General features: G+C 37.9%; 1 protein-coding gene across 6 annotated transcripts in view; it reads right to left on the bottom strand.

Moving 5' to 3' along the window:
- EIF2AK3 (eukaryotic translation initiation factor 2-alpha kinase 3) overlaps positions 1 to 20,995 on the bottom strand; it is a 100,354-nt gene that overhangs the window by 36,800 nt on the left and 42,559 nt on the right. For 4 of the 6 annotated variants that reach the window (XM_014528139.1, XM_014528127.1, XM_005858172.2 and 1 more), the window contains 9 exons: positions 15,853 to 16,047; positions 13,480 to 13,610; positions 11,070 to 11,301; positions 9,660 to 9,822; positions 7,588 to 7,728; positions 6,406 to 6,528; positions 4,881 to 5,110; positions 4,418 to 4,527; positions 1,537 to 1,659 (listed from right to left, as the gene is read on the bottom strand). In XM_014528139.1, coding sequence (XP_014383625.1) covers positions 1,537 to 1,659; positions 4,418 to 4,527; positions 4,881 to 5,110; positions 6,406 to 6,528; positions 7,588 to 7,728; positions 9,660 to 9,822; positions 11,070 to 11,301; positions 13,480 to 13,610; positions 15,853 to 16,032 — 1,433 coding nt within the window. In that variant the 5' untranslated portion in view covers positions 16,033 to 16,047. Of the gene's footprint in view, positions 1 to 1,536; positions 1,660 to 4,417; positions 4,528 to 4,880; positions 5,111 to 6,405; positions 6,529 to 7,587; positions 7,729 to 9,659; positions 9,823 to 11,069; positions 11,302 to 13,479; positions 13,611 to 15,852; positions 16,048 to 20,995 lie in introns of those variants that run through there. The other 2 variants (XM_014528143.1, XM_014528130.1) reach the window with 2 other exon arrangements.

Below are 20,995 nucleotides of genomic sequence, written 5' to 3'. Positions count from 1 at the left end.
GGGTGCCTGGCCAGCCTGGGTGAGGGGCTGATGGCTGTTTTCAGGCTGGCCACACCCCCTTCAGGGTGGGGGTCCCCACTGGGGTGCCTGGCCAGTTTGGGTGAGGGGCTGAGGGCCGTTTTCAGGCTGGTGGGTGACTGAAGTTCCCAGCCTCTCCTTTTTTTCTTTTCTTTTTTTTTGATTCTGGGATTTATTTACCTTCTATAATTGAAACTCTGTTGCCTTCACTGGCGCTCCCAGCTTTGAGGCCGCGGCTGGCTGAAAGCAGGTATCTGGGGTTTGTTTATCTTCTATAATTGAAACTTTGTTGCTTTTGGAGCTGTTGCTTTCGGAGCTTAGAGCCGGGCCGCAGCAGGCAGTAAACCTTGGCTTCCTCCATCACTGGAGCAAGCAAACCTCCTGCTCGCTTCAGCTGAGTGGCTCCCGGCCGCCATCTTTGTTGGCAGTTACTTTGCATATCTCGCTGATTAAGCCAATGGGAAGCGTAGCGGAGGTACAGTTAATTACCCTTTTTTGTCTTTTATTAGATAGGATGATATGCCAAGGTCGCTCAATTGCTCACTATGATGTGCACTGACCAGCAGGGGGCAGACACTCCGACTGGTAGGTTAGCTTGCTGCTGGGGTCCAGCTGATCCAGACTGAGCGAGACAGGCCGGACATGCCCTGGAGCCCTCCTATAGTCCCTCCCCCGCTGGCCAACCCCTGCGTCCCTCCCCAGCCCCGATCGTGCACTGGTGGGGTCCCTCAGCCTGGCCTGTGTCCTCTTGCAATCCGGGACCCCTTGGAGGGTGTCAGAGAACCAGTTTTGGCCCGATCTCACAGGCCAGGCTGAGGGGCCCCACTGGTGCATGAATTCGTGCACTGGGCCTCTAGTATTTATATAAAAGATGAACACTGAAAAGTTATTTTTAATTGCACAAATTGGAAACTTAAATGTTGAACAATAACAAATGATTAAACATAATATGGCACATGTATTAACTGGACTATTATCCAGCTATAAAATACTTTCAACGTATTTTAACATTTTAATAAAATACTAGTACTCTTATTAACATGGAAAATGTTGAGGATACAATGCAAGAGATGAAACTATACTGGATTGATAATTAGGTAAACTTATGACCAGAAAAAAAATCAAAAGGAATACTCTAAAATGTTAATAGTGGTTATTACTGAGTAGGAAAAAAAATAGAAATTTTTATTTTAATACTTTTCCTTATTTTCCACAATAAATATAGATGTTTTTAAATGATGCTAAGTTTTAAAATCTATAGTTATTAAAATTACTACAGGAAAATTCTGAGTTGTTAAAATTTAAAAAAAGGGCATATTTTAAAAAGTAGATTCAACGCAACCAAAGTAGATCACATCTTTTAGACAACTGGTTACCTGGTAGCACTTAGAACATAAGATTCAGTAGTTTAGAAACTGTTTTCTATAGTTTCTCTGGAGTATAGTAAGAAGGACATACTGCCTATAGATTAAGTTATACAGTTCTAACTCCAAGTTGATTAAAAGTACCATACATTACCTGTTGGGGAGACGAATTCTCTTGATAGCATAATTGCAGTCATCTACTTTGTTTCTAGCTTCAAAGACAACTCCAAACCCACCACGACCCATGCACTGAATTGGTTCAAAATCTGTTAGGTATCTAAAAAAAAATTAATTAAGTAGTTTTACATTTTATAGTATGGTAATAATCAGTTCAATCTTATTTTATGATATTTGAAATGTATAAATTCAAAAAATCTGATAGAACATATTAATAAAAAGTGTAAATTCTACTAATTGCATTCTTTGTTCTTCTGTTTGTATAAATTAAGCAAACACATTCTAATTTTTTCCTTAGAAAATTTATAAAAATATAAAAGCTTCTGCTTCATTGGGAATCACTTGTTAATCCCTTGTTCTTAAAGCAACTGTAGTACTGTTCTGACTTATCCAATATTTTTTATCATCTACCAAAATATTCTATTCTTACTTCTCTAACCTTTTACCTCCTGTGGTATTCTGTACGCAATTAAAAAATGTATTTTAATCTTATGTCAGTGCCTGATACTTTTATGGAACAAATCTAATCAATCCTATTATAATTAAGTACTTTTCAAGCCAGAAATTGCTCTAGGAACCAAAACTATCTGTAATGGGCTGGGTTGCCTCATGAGTCAGTATGCTCATATCTAAAAGTATTCAGACAGAAGCTAACTCACCATCAGTTACTCACAGATGGACCTCCACACTGTAGCCTATTTCCCACTTTGTACTTAAGAAACTATCTTCCTTCATTCTGCTTATCTCTGTAAGCCCTTCCTACACACCCCAGTCTTAATGTTCTTGCAGCACTTTGCATACAGTACTTTGAACTATTTAAACTTAATCCCAACATTTTGCAGTTATTTGTATGCAGTTCACTCTCCCACTGCCACTGTATTGTGGGGGCCTTGCAGGCAGGAGCACCTTCTCATTTCTCTTTGTATTTTCAGAGCATGAGCTTACCTGGCAAATAGAAGGTCTAGCAAATATCTACTGAATAATGCATGAATTAATAAGTGAATAAAGTTAACCTTCCAGCCACATGGAGGAAGAGTTGAATTAGATCATATTTTATATCTCTTATAAGGCTAAATTTACTACTTTATGATTAGCACACTCAAGTTAATTTAGTAGTTGGCTCAGCTGGTTAGAACATGGAGTTCAGGAGTAGAGGGTAATAGATTCCAACCCTCCATGGACCAATTACCTTCACAGAGAATGAAGAGTAAAAATATGTACCCCCTAAAAATAGCTAGTCAAGGTATTTCAGTACAAATCCATCTCCCCAACTGCAAAAGCCCATGAAGTTCATGTCATACTCCTGGAGGGCCAATTGAATTATTTTCCTATGTTAGAGAAAACACCCATATGAAAATGGATATATCTTCTGAAAAGAAAAACATCTTATATATGCTTATAGACTCTATAAATATATGTACCAGCTTGCCTAAGGTCCCAACTGATAAACGAAAAGTTGGGACTGGGATTCAGGACTGAATCCAGAACACGTACTCTTAATAATATAGTATACACTCAACATACATTAGGTATTATTACAGAACTCCTACATTTAAAAAAAAATCAGCTCTACTCTTCAAAATGAATAATATTAAAGGAAAATTAAGTCATTCAACTTCAGAATACATTACTCTAATTCTCTTCACAACAGCCTTACAAATATATTTATACACCATACCTCACTCCTCCTCCTGTCTCTATCCACCTAACTCTTACTTATGATTTAAAGTTCAATTAAAATGTGGCCTCACAGCTGACCAATGATTCTCTCTCATCATTGATGTTTCTATCTCTCTCTCTCCCTCCCTATCTGAAAAAAATAAAATAAAATAAAAATAAAATCACCTCGGCCTCATTTATGATGCCCTCTTGAATCATCACAACCAGAGTTAGTCACTTAACTCATGACTTTTTCTCATATGCTTGTATTTTTTTACCCAGTATTATCTCCCCCATAGATTTTTAAGTTTCTCCAGGATAGGCTCAGTCTTTCTATTTCTCTCAAAGCCTGAAATACTGCCCTGTACAGTGTTCAAAGTAAATGCTGAATAAACAATGAATGGCTCCATAGCAGATTACCCATCAGGAGTTGTTGGATCCCTCGTTCTCCACCCCTTCTCTCACTGCCTACTGGTTCTGCTGGCCACTGACACAATAGTCAGGATCTTCATTAGCAAGGGTCTTAAAACCCTTACCATTCGTTAGTCACTTAGTAAATTTTACTTTAAGAAGCTAGCAGTTAAGGCCAGCTAGCGTGGTTCAGTGGTTGAGCATCGACCTATGAACCAGGAGGTCATGGTTCGATTCCCCGTCAGGACACGTGCCTGGGTTGCGGGCTCGATCCCCAGTGTGGGGTCTGCAGGAGGCAGCTGATCAATGATTCTCTCTCATCATTGATGTTTCTATCTCTCACTCCCTCTCCCCTCCTCTCTGAAATCAATAAAAAAAATATTTTTTTAAAAAACTAGCAGTTAAACTTCTGTAACACTCTATTTCTATCCATTTTAGGGTACATACCACTTTGTTTTTAAATATATATTTTTATTATTTGAGAGGAAGGGAGAAGGGGAGAGAGATAGAAACATCAATGATGAGACAGAATCATTGATCAGCTGTCTCCTGCATGCCCCCTATTGGCATATGCCCCAACCGGAATTGAACCGTGACCTCCTGGTTCATAGGTCGATGCTCATTTGAATAAGTTTAAGTGACTTGAGGGTTAAGTCTACATTTTATTTACCTATTCACACATTGAAAAAATAGTTAAACAAGATCTTACTTTGTAGGTCATTCTTAGATCCAAATAGTCGCCACCAGAAGCTACAGCATACATACATATTTTATGACAAGACTCTTACCGTGATATATATCCAGAATTTTTTATGTCATTCCAGCTGTCATTAGCTTCTCCACTTACAGAATCATATTTACTTTCAGTTTGACACTGAGTTTCAGATTCCTTCCTTTGCTGATAAGGTGGGGGGAGGGGAGACATCACTATTAGTACAAATCTGAATTAAAGTTAGCTAATTACCTTAAGCTATAAAATAACATTGAAAAATAAATAAATAATATTGAGAAAAAGAAAAGCATTATAAGAACACAAAATACCACATCTACCTTGTGAAATGGAAGGGAAATGAAACGGATGGGAGCCAGACTGCAATGGTTGAGGAGTAAACGAAAGATAAGGAAGTGGAAACAGCATGTGGGAAACAATGACTTTATAGTAAAACTTAAGTAAATGTACCTCCCAAATACACACATTTATTTTTGAAACTCCCAACGCTGAAATAAATTAGATTCTAAAATATGTCTTACTCTGTGAGGATGAGGATGGAAAAGTCTGCGCACAATAAAAGTTGTTGCTATGATACAGAACAGAATAGTCCCGGCTATTTCTTTCCACCAATGTAGGAGGAGAACAGGGTCCTTTCTGCGGACATTCTTGCTGTAGTCTGGGCTCTTCAGAACTCGGACTGTGATCTGGGTGCTCCCTATGCTCCGTCTGCTCCTGTCCCTCTGGTAGTATGGTAGATAATAACCATTATCTGCAAAAACAAACATTAAAAGGTTGTTTTAATTTTTAAAAAGATAAACCAAAGTAGATTCATCTTTATTTACTAAAAATTATCAATTTTCCTATGACTTATAACATTAATTCCTTTTGTAAAAGCCTCATTTCTTCTTTAACACATTTGATAGCCTCATTTATCTGATTTTTTCTTTTTTATTATGCAAATACATTTTCCTTTATTCCATAAGCATTATAAATTTTCTTTATACTGAATAATAAAACTAGAAAAAATGTAAGGGGCATCCCACTGATTTCCTCATTAATAATTAAATCCTTTAAATGCAAGAAAATAATTAGACAGTACTCAACTTCCTTGAAGGATTTTAAACTTTACTTTCATTTAGTGTCAATCAAATGCCAGATTTTACCATGAATCATTCCTCACAGGCTGGAAGGAAAACATCTCTATTATACTCCTTGGTTCATTCCACGCTGAGTTTGTCTCCAATATTGAATTTTGTGGGCAGATTACACAGTTTTCTCTAACCCGGAATTTTGATCAAATCAGATAAAGGGTGCTGCTTCTAGTTCAGAGCCCTCTGTTTTGTTTTGTTTTTATCAATTTAAGTTCTACAATCATTTCCCAGTCCTAGCATCTAAGGTTACTGATGAGGAATCTATGTTTTGTCTAATGCAGATTGAGGACTTTTTTATATCTAACTGTTCAAAAGACTTTCGTATGTAAATATATCCTAATTTTAAATACATAGGAATGTATTTCATGCCAAGGTTCACCTATTCTTGACTTTTGCAATAATTTGGTCTGCAAACAAAAGTAAAACTTCATTTTACAGCATTTTCACATAGCTCTATGCAAACACCTGTTTTCTTCATTATACTGACTGATTTTATATTGACTACATTATACAGGCTGATAATTGAAAAATAACTAGTAAGAAGAACTAATGCTTACTGAATACTTATTTGCCAGGTACGGTGTTAACACTGTATGTGCATTATCTCACTTAGGTCTCACAACACCCCAAGAAACAGACACGAGGGTCGCCATCCTTGTTTTACAGATGAAGGAACCAAGACAGTAAAGTTAGGTGCCCATCTCAGTATGTGGCAAAACTAATTGGAACCCTGGCAACTGACTTTGGAGTTTGCACCTTGGCCAACATTCACAATATTGCCTTTCACGGTATTTTATTTTCTACCCCTCAAATGACTATCTTTCATTTGAATTCTATTAATTAATTTCAAATTAATACATAAAATAAATTAAAAACAAAACAGCATTTTCAATCCAAGCGTAATCACACTTACCATATGGATACTGCAAGATTGAAAGTGCGCCATTACTGTACTCTTCATGAGAAAACTTATCATTACTAAGACATTTGTCAAATTCATCAGACCCTACCAAGATAGGAGTTCTCGAAGGAGAATCTAAAAGAAAATGTAAAAGCTTAACCGCTATGACTTTCATGAAAATGCATGTACCTCATTCATTAAAAAAACAGCGATTTAACCACAGTTTAATTCAAACATGGAAGTCAAACAAATGGCTCAAGGTTCTTTCCCTTAAAAAGCAGTCTTGTAGAGAAGACGAATCTTATAAACAAGTAATTAAAAGCATGTGATAAAAAATATACATAAGGGACAAAAACATAACTGAAGAAGTAGGTAGCCTAGTATTTGATTTTAATTCATTAAATGTTTCAAAAAAATATGATATGACCAGATAATTTTCTCATAAATATTCTTGATATAGGTAGGTTAAGAGCTGACACACAGGCATGGTTGGTGAATGGTTAAAAGTTTTTCTAAATTGTACAGAGAAATATTTTATTAACATTGTGTTCTAGCGAAGGAACTGCTGTTTCAATGAAATCCTGTTCTAAATGCTAATTAAAATTCATTGCCCAGCCGGCATGGCTCAGTGGTTGAGCACTGACCTATGAACCAGGAGGTCACAGTTCAATTCCCATCAGGGCACATGCCAGGTTGCAGGCTCAATCCCCAATAGGGGGGTGTAGGAGGCAGCTTATCAATAATTCTCTCTTATCACTGATGTTTCTCTCTCTCTCTCTCTACCTCTTGGAAATCAATAAAAATATACATGAAAAAATAATAAAATAAAATAAAAAAATAATTAACATCTGCCCAGCCGGAGTGGCTCAGTTGGTTGAGTGTCATACTGTACAATGAAAGGTTGCCAATTCGATTCCTGGTCAGGGTACATACCTGGGTTTCAGGTTTGATCCCCAGTTGGGGTGCATAGGGAAGGCAACTGATCAATGTTTCCCTCTCCCACCACCCCCTTCCTCTCTGTAAACATGTGCTCAGGTGAGGATTTAAAAAATGCATTAACATCTGAAATATCTTTCTAGTTTATCAGAAAATATAATGTTGTCATCTCTGTGACAGTCAAAACTAGGGCAAAGACATCATGATCAGCCCTGTGAACATGTTAATAAACTTTTAAAAAGTTTACAATTCACTTACGTATTAAGGGTTTCCATTTGATTGTTGGCAAAGGAGTAATTTCATTTTTATTATTAACAGATTCCAAGGCCTTGGGATTTGTAGGAAACTTTTCTGAAATTCTGACAGATGACTGCAGATACAGCTGGCCTCTGTACATTCCTGAATCAACAAGAATATTGTCAATTATGTTTGGAATCAAACACCAATAATTCTTTTTCAAAAAGGCTCATTTTGATTTAATAATGTTAGGTTAATTTCAGTTATCTTTCATGTATTATACAACTTTTCTCAGAGAAGAATCATGCTTGATGCACTCAAAGGACCCAAAGGCTATTCAATAAAAATATGGCATGAAAGTTACACATAAGGTCCATACAATGTTTCTCACTGAATAACAACTTTCAGTCATTACTGGAAAACTCACTCAGTAGGAAAATTCAAAGAGGTCTATGTACTCTTATGAGATTAGTAACTTAGATGAAGTAACATTCTCCTTAAGGAAACCTAAACACCTATAATTCCAGAGACATTGCTAACAATTCAGTTAAATATTATCATAAAACATATGTGACATGTTAATCTTTCAAATTCTTGCATTTCATTGAGAATGAGTGGTGGATAACACACTGACAGAGCTTAAAGAAATTTGTATCTGACCACCAACACTAGTTCAAAAATTAGATTCAGGGTTTTTCAAAAGTTATTATACTAAAGGCCTTCAATTGCCCAGAAGCACTACAAAATTTTATTTTTATTTTTCAGATAAGTTGTATAAATGCAAAGAAAAAAATACCCCTAGCTGGTTTGGCTCAGTGGATAGAGCGTCGGCCTGCAGACTGAAGGGTCAGGTTCAATTCCAGTCAAGGGCACATGCCTGGGTTGCAGGCTCAACCCAGTGGGGGGTACGTGCAGGAGGCAGCCGATCAATGATTCTCTCTCATTACTGATGTTTCTATCTCTCTCTCCCCCTCCTTTCCTCTCTGAAATCAATAAAAATATATATTTTAAAAAATTCATCCATGTCTTTTTAAAAAAATCAATAAATATAATCTTTAAGGGAGGAACAAATTGCAACTACAAATACAAATGTAGAAAGTTTTAGACTTTAAGGACATATCAGTAATTTGAAATCATGCCATATATATATTAGAGGCCCAGTGCATGAAATTCATGCACTCGGGGGGATCCCTCCGCCTGGCCTGCACCCTCTCGCAGTCCGGGAGCCCTCGGGGGATGTCCGACTGCTGATGGCTTAGGCCCACTCCCTGCAGTCGGACATCCTTAGCACTGCCACAGAGGCAGGAGAGGCTCCCTTCACCACCGCTGTGCTCGTCAGCTGTGAGCCTGGCTTCTGTCTGAGCAGGGCTCCCACTATGGGAGCACACTGACCACCAGGGGGCAGCTCCTGAGTTGAGCGTCTGCCCCCTAGTGGTCAGTGCTTGTCATAGCGACCAGTCATTCTGCCGTCTGGGTGATTTGCATATTAGCCTTTTATTATATAGAATATATATATATATATATATATACACACACACACACATATATATATATATATATATACATACACATACATATATATATATACATACACATATACACACACACACACACACACACATATGTATATGCAACATTTCTAAGCCTTCCTATATAGGTCTCAGAGAGAAAAAAAAGCTATAGCAATTAAAAGTTTCAGAACTGGTTAAGTCAGTGGTTCTCAACCTTCCTAATGCGCGACCCTTTAATACAGTTCCTCATGTTGTGGTGACCCCCAACCATAAAATTATTTTTGTTGCTACTTCATAACTGTAATTTTGCTACTGTTATGAATTGTAATGTAAATATCTGACATGCAGGATGCATTTAGGCGACCCCTGTGAAAGGGTCGTTCGACCCCCAAAGGGGTCGCGATCCACAGGTTGAGAACCGCTGGGTTAAGTGAAACAAAATAGCATGAATGAAAACCAAAGTATAAATCTCAGGGCAACCTAAGGCAGAGACTGTACTTAGGAATTAAAATTACTATCAGCACAGTGTAGGAATCAAATCTAGATATCAATTTGTATTATCACTAGATGAGAGACACTCACCCAAGTAAACACTGTTTTCTGTGGCTCCTCGGGCAGCTTCTACAATGTCTTCTTCATCTTCTAAAACACCATCATTAGATGCATAACTTGTATCATCAAAAAGACTGATGGGAATGACTTTGCCATCCTTCACCAACCAGGCAGACGCAATGGGAGTACAAAACTAAACAAAAGTGAAAAAAAAGTTTAAAATAATTTGAAGCATTCTTTAAGTATTCCAACTTCTAAAATACTATTTACAATCACAAATTTGTTTTATATTTCTTATTTTTCTAGATTTATTGAGGCATAATTGACAAAAATGTATATATAGAGCAAAATGTGATATTTTGATATATGTATACACTGTGAAATGATTAGCACAACTAAGCTAATTAACACACCTATCACCTCACAGTTATTTTGTATGTGTGGTAATAATTTCACAATGTGTATATATATCAAATCAGCACAATGTACAAACCAAATAGATAGTTTTTACTTGTCAATTATACTCAATAAAGCTAGAAAGTTTTTTCTTAAAAAATCTATACTCTTGCAAATTTCAAGTATACAATACAGAATTACCAACTACACTCATCACCATGCTATACATTACATCTCCAGAATTTAGTCATCCTACTTAACTGAAACTCTGTACCCTTGACCAACATCTCCCCATTTCTCCTTCCCCTAGGCCATGGCAATCACAATCTACTCTCTGCTTCTATAATTTCAACTTTTTTAGATTCCACATATAGGTGAAATGATGCAGTATTTAACTTTCTGTGTCTGATTCATTTCCCTTGGCATAATGCCCTCCAGATTCATTAACACATTAAGTGCCCAGTCAGTCACCGGTGACTGACACTATACTTTCCATCTGGAAGACAAAACAGGCTGGGCACTTAACGTGTTAATGTTGCAAATGACAGGATTCCCTTTATTAAGGCTGGATAATATTCCACTGTAAAAATACACACCACATTTCCTTTACCCATCCATCCAATAATGGACACTTAGACTGATTCTATATCTGGGCTACTGTGAATAATGCTATAGTGAACATGAGAGGGCAAATATTTCCTTGGGATGTTGCTTTCACTTCCTTTGGTAATATACCCAGAAGTGGGATTGCTGGATCATATGGCAGGTCTATTTTTGAGGAAGTTACATACTGTTTTCCACAGTGGCTGCACCAATTTACATTCTCACCAACAGTGCACATAGATACACTGTTATACACCATTCACCAATAACTCTCTTTTGTCTTTTTCATAATAGCCATTCTAACAGGTATAAAACCACAAATTTCTTAATGCATAGAGAACAAGATAAAATCCAAATTGGCATCGTTTCCCACTACCCAATATGTTTGGTCAAACTGAAAAAGGAAGAAACAGTTCATAAATTCTCAGTGGTTTTAGTTACCTGATATTCCCATTCTAGATGTCCTCCCTTCTTGCTAAAGGCCATAACCTTCCAATCCGCAACAGAGACTTTTATCACTGTGTCCACTATGGCAGCTTCCTGTTCTTCCACATCTGAGATAATTTCAGACTCTTTGTTCTGACTGGGTTTTACAGTGCTCTCAATAAATCCGGCTCTAGTTTCCATGTCTGGAATATACCGAAGTTCAAAGTGGCCAACACTGAAATTCCACCTTAAATTTACAAATGCATGTTTTAGAAATTTACACTTGAAAAGAGGGAGCCAAATAAATAACTTTTCTACAGGGAAATAGCAAACATTAAGATTTGGTGATGAGAAAAGGAACTCAACACAATCTTCAGGAAAGAAGCGCTGCTAATATATGCCACAAGAGGGCATAACTTTGTCAGGGTTTGGAAAGTTGTGAGCTGACATCAGCTATGGGACAGATTTTCTCTCAAAAATTAACAAATGTTCACAATTCCAAATCAGGATGATTTTCTTAAAACACATCAAAGTCATCTTAAAATGGGATAGCAGCATGCAGTCAGACTTACTTCTTAATTCAAGTCTGGGCACATTTCATTCAAGTGTAGAGAAATTAGTATCTCCCAATAAGCCAATGTAAAAGGCAAGATGAATACATCAATTTTAAATTTATGTGAAAACATGTCCTGAAAGGCAATGTGACCAAGTATACCTGAAGGTCACACAACTTACCTCCAATCTCTATTGACTGAGAGCTGGCAAGTCACTTACCCTTTCCTGAGTTTCAATGTCCTTATCCATAAAGTGATAATAATAATATTCCCTCTATATTTAATTTACAGAAAAATCACTTAACTATTAACAGTATAATATCTTGTCACTTACATATAAAATGGCCTTAAAATTACATCTACTAAAAATATATACTTAAGGAACATAGGTCTTAGACCCCCAGGCTCTTCCTTTATAGTGACTCAAAATTCTAATTAATTTGAACATCTGTTCCTATGGTAGCTGAGCACTTCGAGGCAAGCACTCGAGCACTTAAAAAATAATAAAAATAAAGCAAAATCCTATCAAGAATACAAAAGGTTAGGTTGCCAGCAGATATAAAATGTTACTCACAGTCCAGTGAATGTAAGAAAATAAAATGTTTAAAAATGCTTTCTTAAATGAGTTAGAGAAAACAACTTTCAGGAAAGGAAAGTGAATTGTACTGCATCATATATAAATTTGAAAATCTGGATTAGCCCTAGTTGGTTTGGCTCAGTGGATATAGTATTGGCCTGCAGATCAAAGGGTCCCGGGTTCGATTCCTATCAAGGGCATGTACCTTGGTTACAGGCTCCTCCCTGACCCGGACCCTGGTCAGGGCTAGTGCAGGAGGTAACCAATTGATGTCTCACATCGATGTTTCTCTCTTTCTTTCCCTCTCTCTTCCATGCTCCCTAAAAATCAATGGGAAAATATCCTCAGGTGAAGATTAACAAAACAAGAAAAAAAAAAGAAACGAAAATCTGGCTCACTTTCCAAAGATAAAAATTGGATCAAAAATTATTATTACTACAAAGGCAATTTAACATTTAAATATTAGGTTTTTAGGCCTAGCTGGTTTGGCTCAGTGGATAGGGGGTCAGCCTGTGGACTGAAGAGTCCCAGATTCAATTCCAGTCAAGGGCACATGCCCAGGTTGTGGGCTCAATCCCCAGTGGGGGGTGTGCAGGAGGCAGCCAATCAATGATTCTCTCTCATCATTGATGTTTCTATCTCTCCCTTCCTCTCTGAAATCAATAAAAAATATTAAAAAATAAATATTAGGTTTTTAAAAATCACACATGTATGTAATTTAAGAACAGCACAACTTATCCAACCATCTTATTTTTAATCACATATTTAAAAATAAAAATTATATAAGGAATTCATTATTTGAAAAAAAACTTTTTTTGACCAAATAAATTATATCTTCATACTTTAAGAAGAAAATAGACTAAAATATTATTTTAAAATCGGGGTAATCAGAAAAACTATGAAACTACTACATAACAGAGAGAACTCAGAGTAAAAATGGTCAGGGCTGAAATAAAGCACATTAACTTTCTCTTGAGACTTTTGCATTGAAAAAATGTTGATCAGTAAGCTTGCTCTGAAAATTATCGTTAACCTAAAACTAAACTCATATATCATCATCGTATGAGACTCCTTCTAGTTACCATATCCTAAAGCATATGGAGAGAAGCCCAGTACAGAATTTGTTAATAATCATGAGGCCATTTTTAATTTAGGGCTTACATTTTTCTTAAAAGAATAGTATGCTTCTAAGGAACCAAAAGAGTTCAAAAAAATCTTCAAAGAAAAATCTGAATAGTTTTAGTCTTGGTGTGGTTCTAAATAACACTAGCAGCTACATGATCTGAATACACACTTCTCATTGCCACTGCGAGGCCCGACAGCTCTAACAGTTTTCTGGGTGCGCTGCAGAAGCAGGATGTCTTCTTGTTCCATTTCATCATTATCCCATCGGCGACAACCCAATGCTGAACAGATGTACCTCACCTGAAAAAACATATAAAATTAGTTTAGCCCTAGCTGGTTTGGCTCAGTGGATACAGCGTCGGCCTGTGGACTGGAGTGTCTCGGGTTTGAATCCAGTAAAGGGCAAATGCCCAGGTTGCGGGTTCAATCCCCAGTGAGGGCATGCAGGAAGCAGCCGATCAATGATTCTCTCTCATCATTGATGTTTCTATCTCTCTCTCCCTCTCCCTTCCTCTCTGAAATCAATAAAAATATTTTTTAATCTTTTTTTTTATTGCTTAAAGTATTACAAAGAGTATTACATATGCCTCCTTTTTTTCCCCACCTTTGACAATCCCCTGGCCTCCCCTACCCCCCAGTGTCTTATGTCCATTGGTTATGCTTATATGCATGCATACAAGTCCTTCGGTTGATCTCTTAACCCCTCCCTCCTGCCCCCCAACCCTCCCCGGCCTTCCCGCTGCAGTTTGACAATCTGTTTGAGGCAGCTCTGCCTAATATAAATATTTTTTAAAATTAGTTTTAAAAAATACAAGTTACAGGAGGCCAGAGCCATTAAAAGAATCTCTATTTTATATTTTTTTAAAAAGAAAAGTATGGAAGAAGCACCCAAATATTCAGAAGCATCGTAGATTACCAACTCCTAAAATTAGTTATTTAGAATCATAAAAGCAGCAATGAATATTCCAGGGAATGATTTTAAGGACTTAGATAATTTTAGTCTTACTTGGAGCATTCCATGGAATATACAAAAAGAAATGGGTAAAATAAATAAATAAATAACAACAATAAAAATAAATAAATAAATAAATAAATAAATAAATATAAAAAGAAATGGGTAACCAGTTTTGATATCTTAACAACATCAATACAATTTCAGATGAATTAAAAATATCAACCTCAGAGTTTCCATATTACAGAAGTAGTTGGTTTTTAAAAATTTGAACCTCTTCTAATAGCTGCAGTATTTCAAAGTACTTCCTTCAAATCTTCATTAAAAGAAAAAGGAAAAATCTTAGTATGAACCAAACTAAAATCCTAACAGAAAAAAGCATACCTACCAGAATACCAGAATTTTGTGGAAGCACATCAAATCAGAGACCTGAGGATCTGGTTCATGGCAGTGTTTACAGGGAACACTGAAATACACAGAGGACTCAAGGCCTTATCAATGCACTACAGTATCAGGAGGTGAGGTAGAAAGCATCTGCAGAAGTACTACGGACCTAACACTTACACAGGGAATCGCTCAAGTATGAAAAACTCAAGGGTCAAAAGATAATTTTTCTATTTTTCCTTGTTTTAGTCTTAAGTCTATATATAAGACAGTCACATACCAAGGTGTTAGGGATTAAAAAAAGATTTTACCTTTCTAAAAAAGATGTTTTTAATTGGTCATTCCTAATAATGGATTTTAATTGCAAGATGCAATTTTATTTTTTTTTTATTTTTTTAATATATATATTTTTTTATTTCAGATAGGAAGGGAGAGGAACAGAGAGGTAGAAACATCAATGATGAGAGAGCATCACTGATCGGCTGCCTCCTGCATGCCCCCTACTGGGGATCCAGCCCGCAACCAGGCATGTGCCCTTGATGGGAATCGAATCTGGGACACTTCAGTCTGCAGGCTGATGCTCTATTACTGAGTCAAACCAGCTAGGGCGCAAGATGCAATTTTAGAAGCAGATTATGATCACATCCTAAGAGCTAATAACGGACAAAGTCTAGGGCTTATCAGCATGACTGTCACCAGACAGATCAAGTCAAATCTGACCTTGAAAGTTTCTGACCCTTTTAAAGTCTCAGTTTTCTCAACTTTAACATAAGTACAACTTTCTTCTTGGATCCTCTTATTATAGAATCAAACTAGATAAAGAAATAAGTGGTATATTATTCTTATTATGATTATTAATCTTTGGAGGGTTCTTCATCCATCCAAATGGAAACAAAAATATGTAAGCCTTAGGAATACTGTGAGGATTTCAAAATAATGTGCAATAAGTGCACTACCAAAGAGAAGAACCTGCTGTCTTGCTTCTGCTGTCCTGGGTCTGCTGTTCATTCTGTTATCTTGGATAAAGCTAGTTTCTCTTAATAATATTTCCCCGTTCCACTTTATATATAGTTCTTTTATTACACCAAATGATATCCTTGGGGAAAATTTTAATAAACCTCAAACAGTAATAGTATAGTTTAAGAAACTATTTCTATTATAATTTATTCTGATTTCTCCCCAAGTAAATTCAGTATTTTCACTCACCTTTCCAGTACATGCACTGAGCCCATAGGTAGTGAGAGACTTCCCTCCAACCAAAACAACATCATCTCCAAATTTGTAAGAAGATTCAAGAAGTGATTCAACTGTAAAAGGAACTGTTTCCATGCTCTCACGGTCTCGGTCCCACTGGAAGAGGTCTCCATCCAGGGAAGGAATGATCATCTTATTCCCGAAAACCTAAAATAAAAGTTACGTTTGAAAAAGACCTTCACTGTAAGAGGAGTAACTACGAGCTGGAGGGACTCTAGCTTCCTTCTCAAGCAGCACAGCTCACCGACAAACAGAAGCAGCTAAAAAGAACTGCCACCTCTCCAGGGGCCTCCATGCAGTTCTCCAGTATGCTTTTTCTCCAACTGTTTGCCAGGAGTGTCCTTATGATATGTGAGTTACCCAAGAGAGTTCTGTGATCAAGTGAGTTCAAGAAGAGGTTACTACAGGGGTTCTTATAGTGATTAACATGCTAATGTAGATTTTCTAGCGAGGGGACAGCATATGCAGTACTTTCCAGGCCTATTTTATCCAGGCCAATTGCAGTCATAGGCTCAGATCCAAGAACACAAGTTGATTCACGCAGTAGCCCATCCTTTCTTGTACTTACTTTCTCAAGTGAGCTGTGTGCTAGAAGCCTGGTAACTTACTGATTTTATGTTCTCAGTTGTCCTTCCTCTTTAACAATGTTTACTGAGGGCCTACTATGTGCCAGATACTATTCTGTTGCTTATGACAGATGAGACCAATGAGCGAAATAAATAATAATAAAATAAAAACAATCTCTGCCATTCTGGAGCTCAAACTCTAGTGTCGGCAGACAAAGTAATGAATAATTATAAGGTAATTTAGGTGATAAATACCAGAAGGCAAAAATAGAATAAGATAAAGGGGACTGGAAAATGTGCATGTAGGAGGGGGAAGAGCCAGTCAGTGAGGAGTTAAGGGTAGACCCTGCTGAGAATGCAATATTTGAGCAAAACCTAAACCTGAAAGTTAACCATGCTTATTTCTGGGGCACACCCTTTACCAAGAAGGACTTAAGGTGCAAGTGCCCATCATAAGGAGAGCAAACTGTATTTAACTTATTGCTGTACTACAAACTGAGACACCATTACATCCTCAAAAAGTGCTTATTGTACTTCTAAGAAATATTTACCAGGTATGCTTATGTTATTACATTTGTTTATAAAGTGGCTGTAAAAATAATGCACTCAAATCTAGTGCCCAGATTTTGTTATCTAATTCTAATCCCCACCAAAGGAACCAAGGCTTCTCACACAAGTGGTTGATACCAGGACTGGCAGGGTAGATAAAAGATCAGCCTTTAACATCAGATTATTCTAGAAAGAACAAATGTAATTTAACTAAAAAAATAAAAAAGGATGGGAGCATGCCACCAACAACATTTGGAAGAGTTTAAATACCAAAATAATTAACTACTAAATTATCAATCATTAGGGAAAAAGAAATTCACAAGTCCATACTGATAATAAATACATAAAATAAATAATATATGGGGGAAAGGGAAGACTCTTATTGCAATAAAATGCCAAGTTTCTACTGGTAAATATGAAAGGAGGGCTGCAGTTGGAAAAATTAGCATTTTGTATCATCATAGTAAAGACTGAATAAGGTCAAAAATCAGCAATGGAGTTAAATCTAGGTGAAAATTTTGATGAGAAGCAGGATATTTGAATGGTCTTAAAGTATTCCCCACACACTGCTTATTATTTACAAGAATTTCATAAACAGTAATTATATAGGGAAGAGTTCAGACAATACCTTGACTAGTGACCAAAATTAATAACATCCCTGAATGATAGACTGATGCCCTAAGGCAGTGGTCGGCAAACTGCAGTTCGCGATCCACATGCAGCTCTTTGGCCCCTTGAATGTGGCTCTTCCACGAAATACTGACTTCTGCGCATGGGCCACGAAGTTTCAATCGCACTGTATGTGCGCGCCCGCACGTGGTATTTTGTGGAAGAACCACACTCAAGGGGCCAAAGAGTCGCATGTGGCTCGCGAGCCACAGTTTGCCAACCACTGCTCTAAGGGGAGGACACATCAGCTATGCAGAATCCTCACCAAGTATACACAAGCTGCATCTGAGCACAAGAAACACCAGACAAGCACAGAAGGAGGAAATCTCAATACTATATAATAAAAGCCTAATATGCTAAGTGTCCGGTCATCCAGTTGGCCATTCAACCAAAGCATAATATGCTAATGATATGCTAAGGCCACTCAACTGCTTGCTATGACGTGCACTGACCACCAGGGGGCAGATGCTCTGACTGGTAGGTTAGCTTGCTGCTGGGGTCCGGGCGATCGGGACTGAATGATACAGGCCGGACACACCCTGGAGCCCTCTCACGATCCCTCCCTGGCTGGCCAACCTCCTGCATCCCTCCCCGGCCCTGATTGTGCACTGGTGGGGTCCCTCGGCCTGGCCTGCACCCTCTCACAATCTGGGACCCCTCGGGGGATGTCGGAGAGCCGGTTTCGGCCCAGCGGTGGAACGACCAGCCTCTATGACGCGCACTGACTACCAGGGGGCAGACGCTCAATGCAGGAGGAATGCTGCTCAGCTAGAAGCCAGGGGAGCACCCACAGGGGGAGCGCCACTCAGCTAGAAGCTGGGCTCACATCTGGCAAGTGCAGCGGTGGTGACGGGAGCCTCTCCCACCTCCACAGCACTCCTATGGGGAGCAGGCCTAAGTCGTCAGTTGGACATCCTCCAAAGGCTCCCAGACTGCGAGAGGGCACAGGCCGTGCTGAGGGACCACCCCCCCGAATGCACAAATTTTGTGCACAAGGCCTCTAGTTCTTAAATAAAAGGGCAGAGAGACTGTATTCTTCAAAAATGTCAACATCATAAAAGACAAAGTCTGGATGACAAGATGTACCGAGATGGAAGATGCTACAAAAGACATTATTAGGTCAACTGATTAAATAAGAATATGAATGGTAGATTAAAATATCAATATAAATTTATGAAGTTGATAACTGTACTGTGATTATGTAAGAGAATGTCTCTATTAGGAAGTATTTAATGGTAAAGGACCATGATGGAGATCTAATATATTTTTAAATGTTTCAAGAAAAAAGTGTGTATGAGGGGTGAGGGGAAGGGAAAGAGAGAAAGAGGCACTCAGATGATAAAGCAAGCAGGAGGTTTCAGTACGTAAATTTGGGTGTATAAGGGTTGGGGAGAGACCATTTTTATTTGAGCAATTTTTGTAGTTTGAAATTATTTCCAAATAAAAGGTTAACAACAAAGACACTCAGAAGCCTTGCAGGAGCTCTGTAATTAAAGCCAGAAGGCTATGCCATTGAATCAAAGTTCATCATAACACTGGCTAAAGATCTACAGTTATTACTTATTTACCTATTAATATATATTTTTTCATATTTCTTGATAACAAGATAACAGATTTTATTTTCAAAATATTGCAACTTTTCTTTTTGTCTTTTGTAGACTGTTCAACTTGCAGTTGCCACTAAGAACAGATATGGGGGAAGGAAGGGATGGGCAGAGATTAACCAAAGAATTTCTATGCATACTAGAGGCCCGGTGCACAAATTTGTGCATGGGTGGAGTCCAGCCGGCTTGCCCCAATTGGGCAGATCAAGCTGAGCTGGCCAGGGGGAGGGGCTTCACGTGGTTGGCTGGCTGGCCCTGCCCTCTGGTCAAACTCCGGGTCAAGGGAACAATTTGCATATTTGTCTTTTATTATATAGGAGGATATGCATAACCTATGAACACAGACAATAGTGCAGTGAAGGCCTGTGAGGAAGAGGGGTTGAGGGGTCCAATGTGAGGGGGGAAAAAAGGAACATCTGTAATACTTTCAACAATAAAGAAAAATTTCTTAAAAAAAAAATACAGATATAGATCAAAGTATACATACTCTATTGTGGACAAAAAGGGGCCACATGCTAATCTGACAAGCTCAGGGCCTGTCTGGCAGCCTTGCAAACTCAGAGACCTAAAGTAACCACAAAGTATGGTCTGAAGTTAACTAAAAAAGTTTATGGTGGGTAGTCATGTCCTTGGCCAGTATCTTCCCTGACAAAGGTCAATCTTTACCTTAACTGAACCTGTCTATTGTCATTTTGCACCTACGATAAATTATTGTTGGAATATCAAAGTAATTTTTCTTTTTCTGGACCTCTCAAAGCACAGATACGCCTCTGCAGAGACTGCAAATCCCCTCATTCTTATTGAGTTAATTGTTGACTGTTAACTATCCTGTGCCCACCTAAGTAAAAGATGTACTGTCTATCATTTTACTTTTTATCCAATCCCAGAGGTTTCCCCACTTTGCCTTCTCCCACATCCCTAACCAACCACCAATGGATTTCAAGTAACCCACTTACATCTCCTCTTTTGCTTTTAATGTATAAAGTAAGTGAAAAACTGCACTTCTCCATAGCATAAACTCAATGTGTTGAGATTCTGCTTCATAGCATTTGTCAACAATTTGGCTCAAATAAACTCACAAAAATTCTTCACAGGTTTGAATGTTTCTTACGTTAACACTATGATAACAATCTGTAGTATTTAGCAAATATGACCTCCCATTTTGAGTTACATATGTTAGAAAATCAAGTATTTATTGTTCTCTACCTTCCATATTATGTTAGGTATTCTATATTGTATTTACCAGAATAGTAAATTCAAATTATGATAAAGTTAAAAGAATAGGTATTTCAGGTTGTCCAGCCCTGTGGACAGTAGTACTAGTAGAGTACAAACAGGAAAAGTAGATGTGTATCTCTAAAAAAAAGAGGAGTGAATAGGTCTATAGTACAAAGGTAACATTTGTTTGGACTTATTTCCTTTTCCATTAACTTCTTTTCCCCTAAAGCAGTAGCAGGTCCTTAGGGAACACAATGGCTCCTAATTCCAAAATAAAACAAAACTATCTTCTTCTATTTATACTAGAGGCCCGGTGCACAAAAATTTGTGCACTCGGGGCGAGGGGTCCCTCAGCCCGGCCTGTGCCCTCTCGCAGTCTGGGACCCCTCGGGGGATGACCACCTGCTGGCTTAGGCCTGCTCCCCGGGGGATTGGGCCTAAGATGGCAATCAGACATCCCTCTGGCAGCCCGGCAGCCCTCGGGGGATG

This window comes from Myotis brandtii, unplaced genomic scaffold, assembly GCF_000412655.1.
Source record: "Myotis brandtii unplaced genomic scaffold, ASM41265v1 scaffold1152, whole genome shotgun sequence".
Taxonomy (NCBI): domain Eukaryota; kingdom Metazoa; phylum Chordata; class Mammalia; order Chiroptera; family Vespertilionidae; genus Myotis; species Myotis brandtii.
This window is presented reverse-complemented; position numbering and strand designations above follow the sequence as displayed.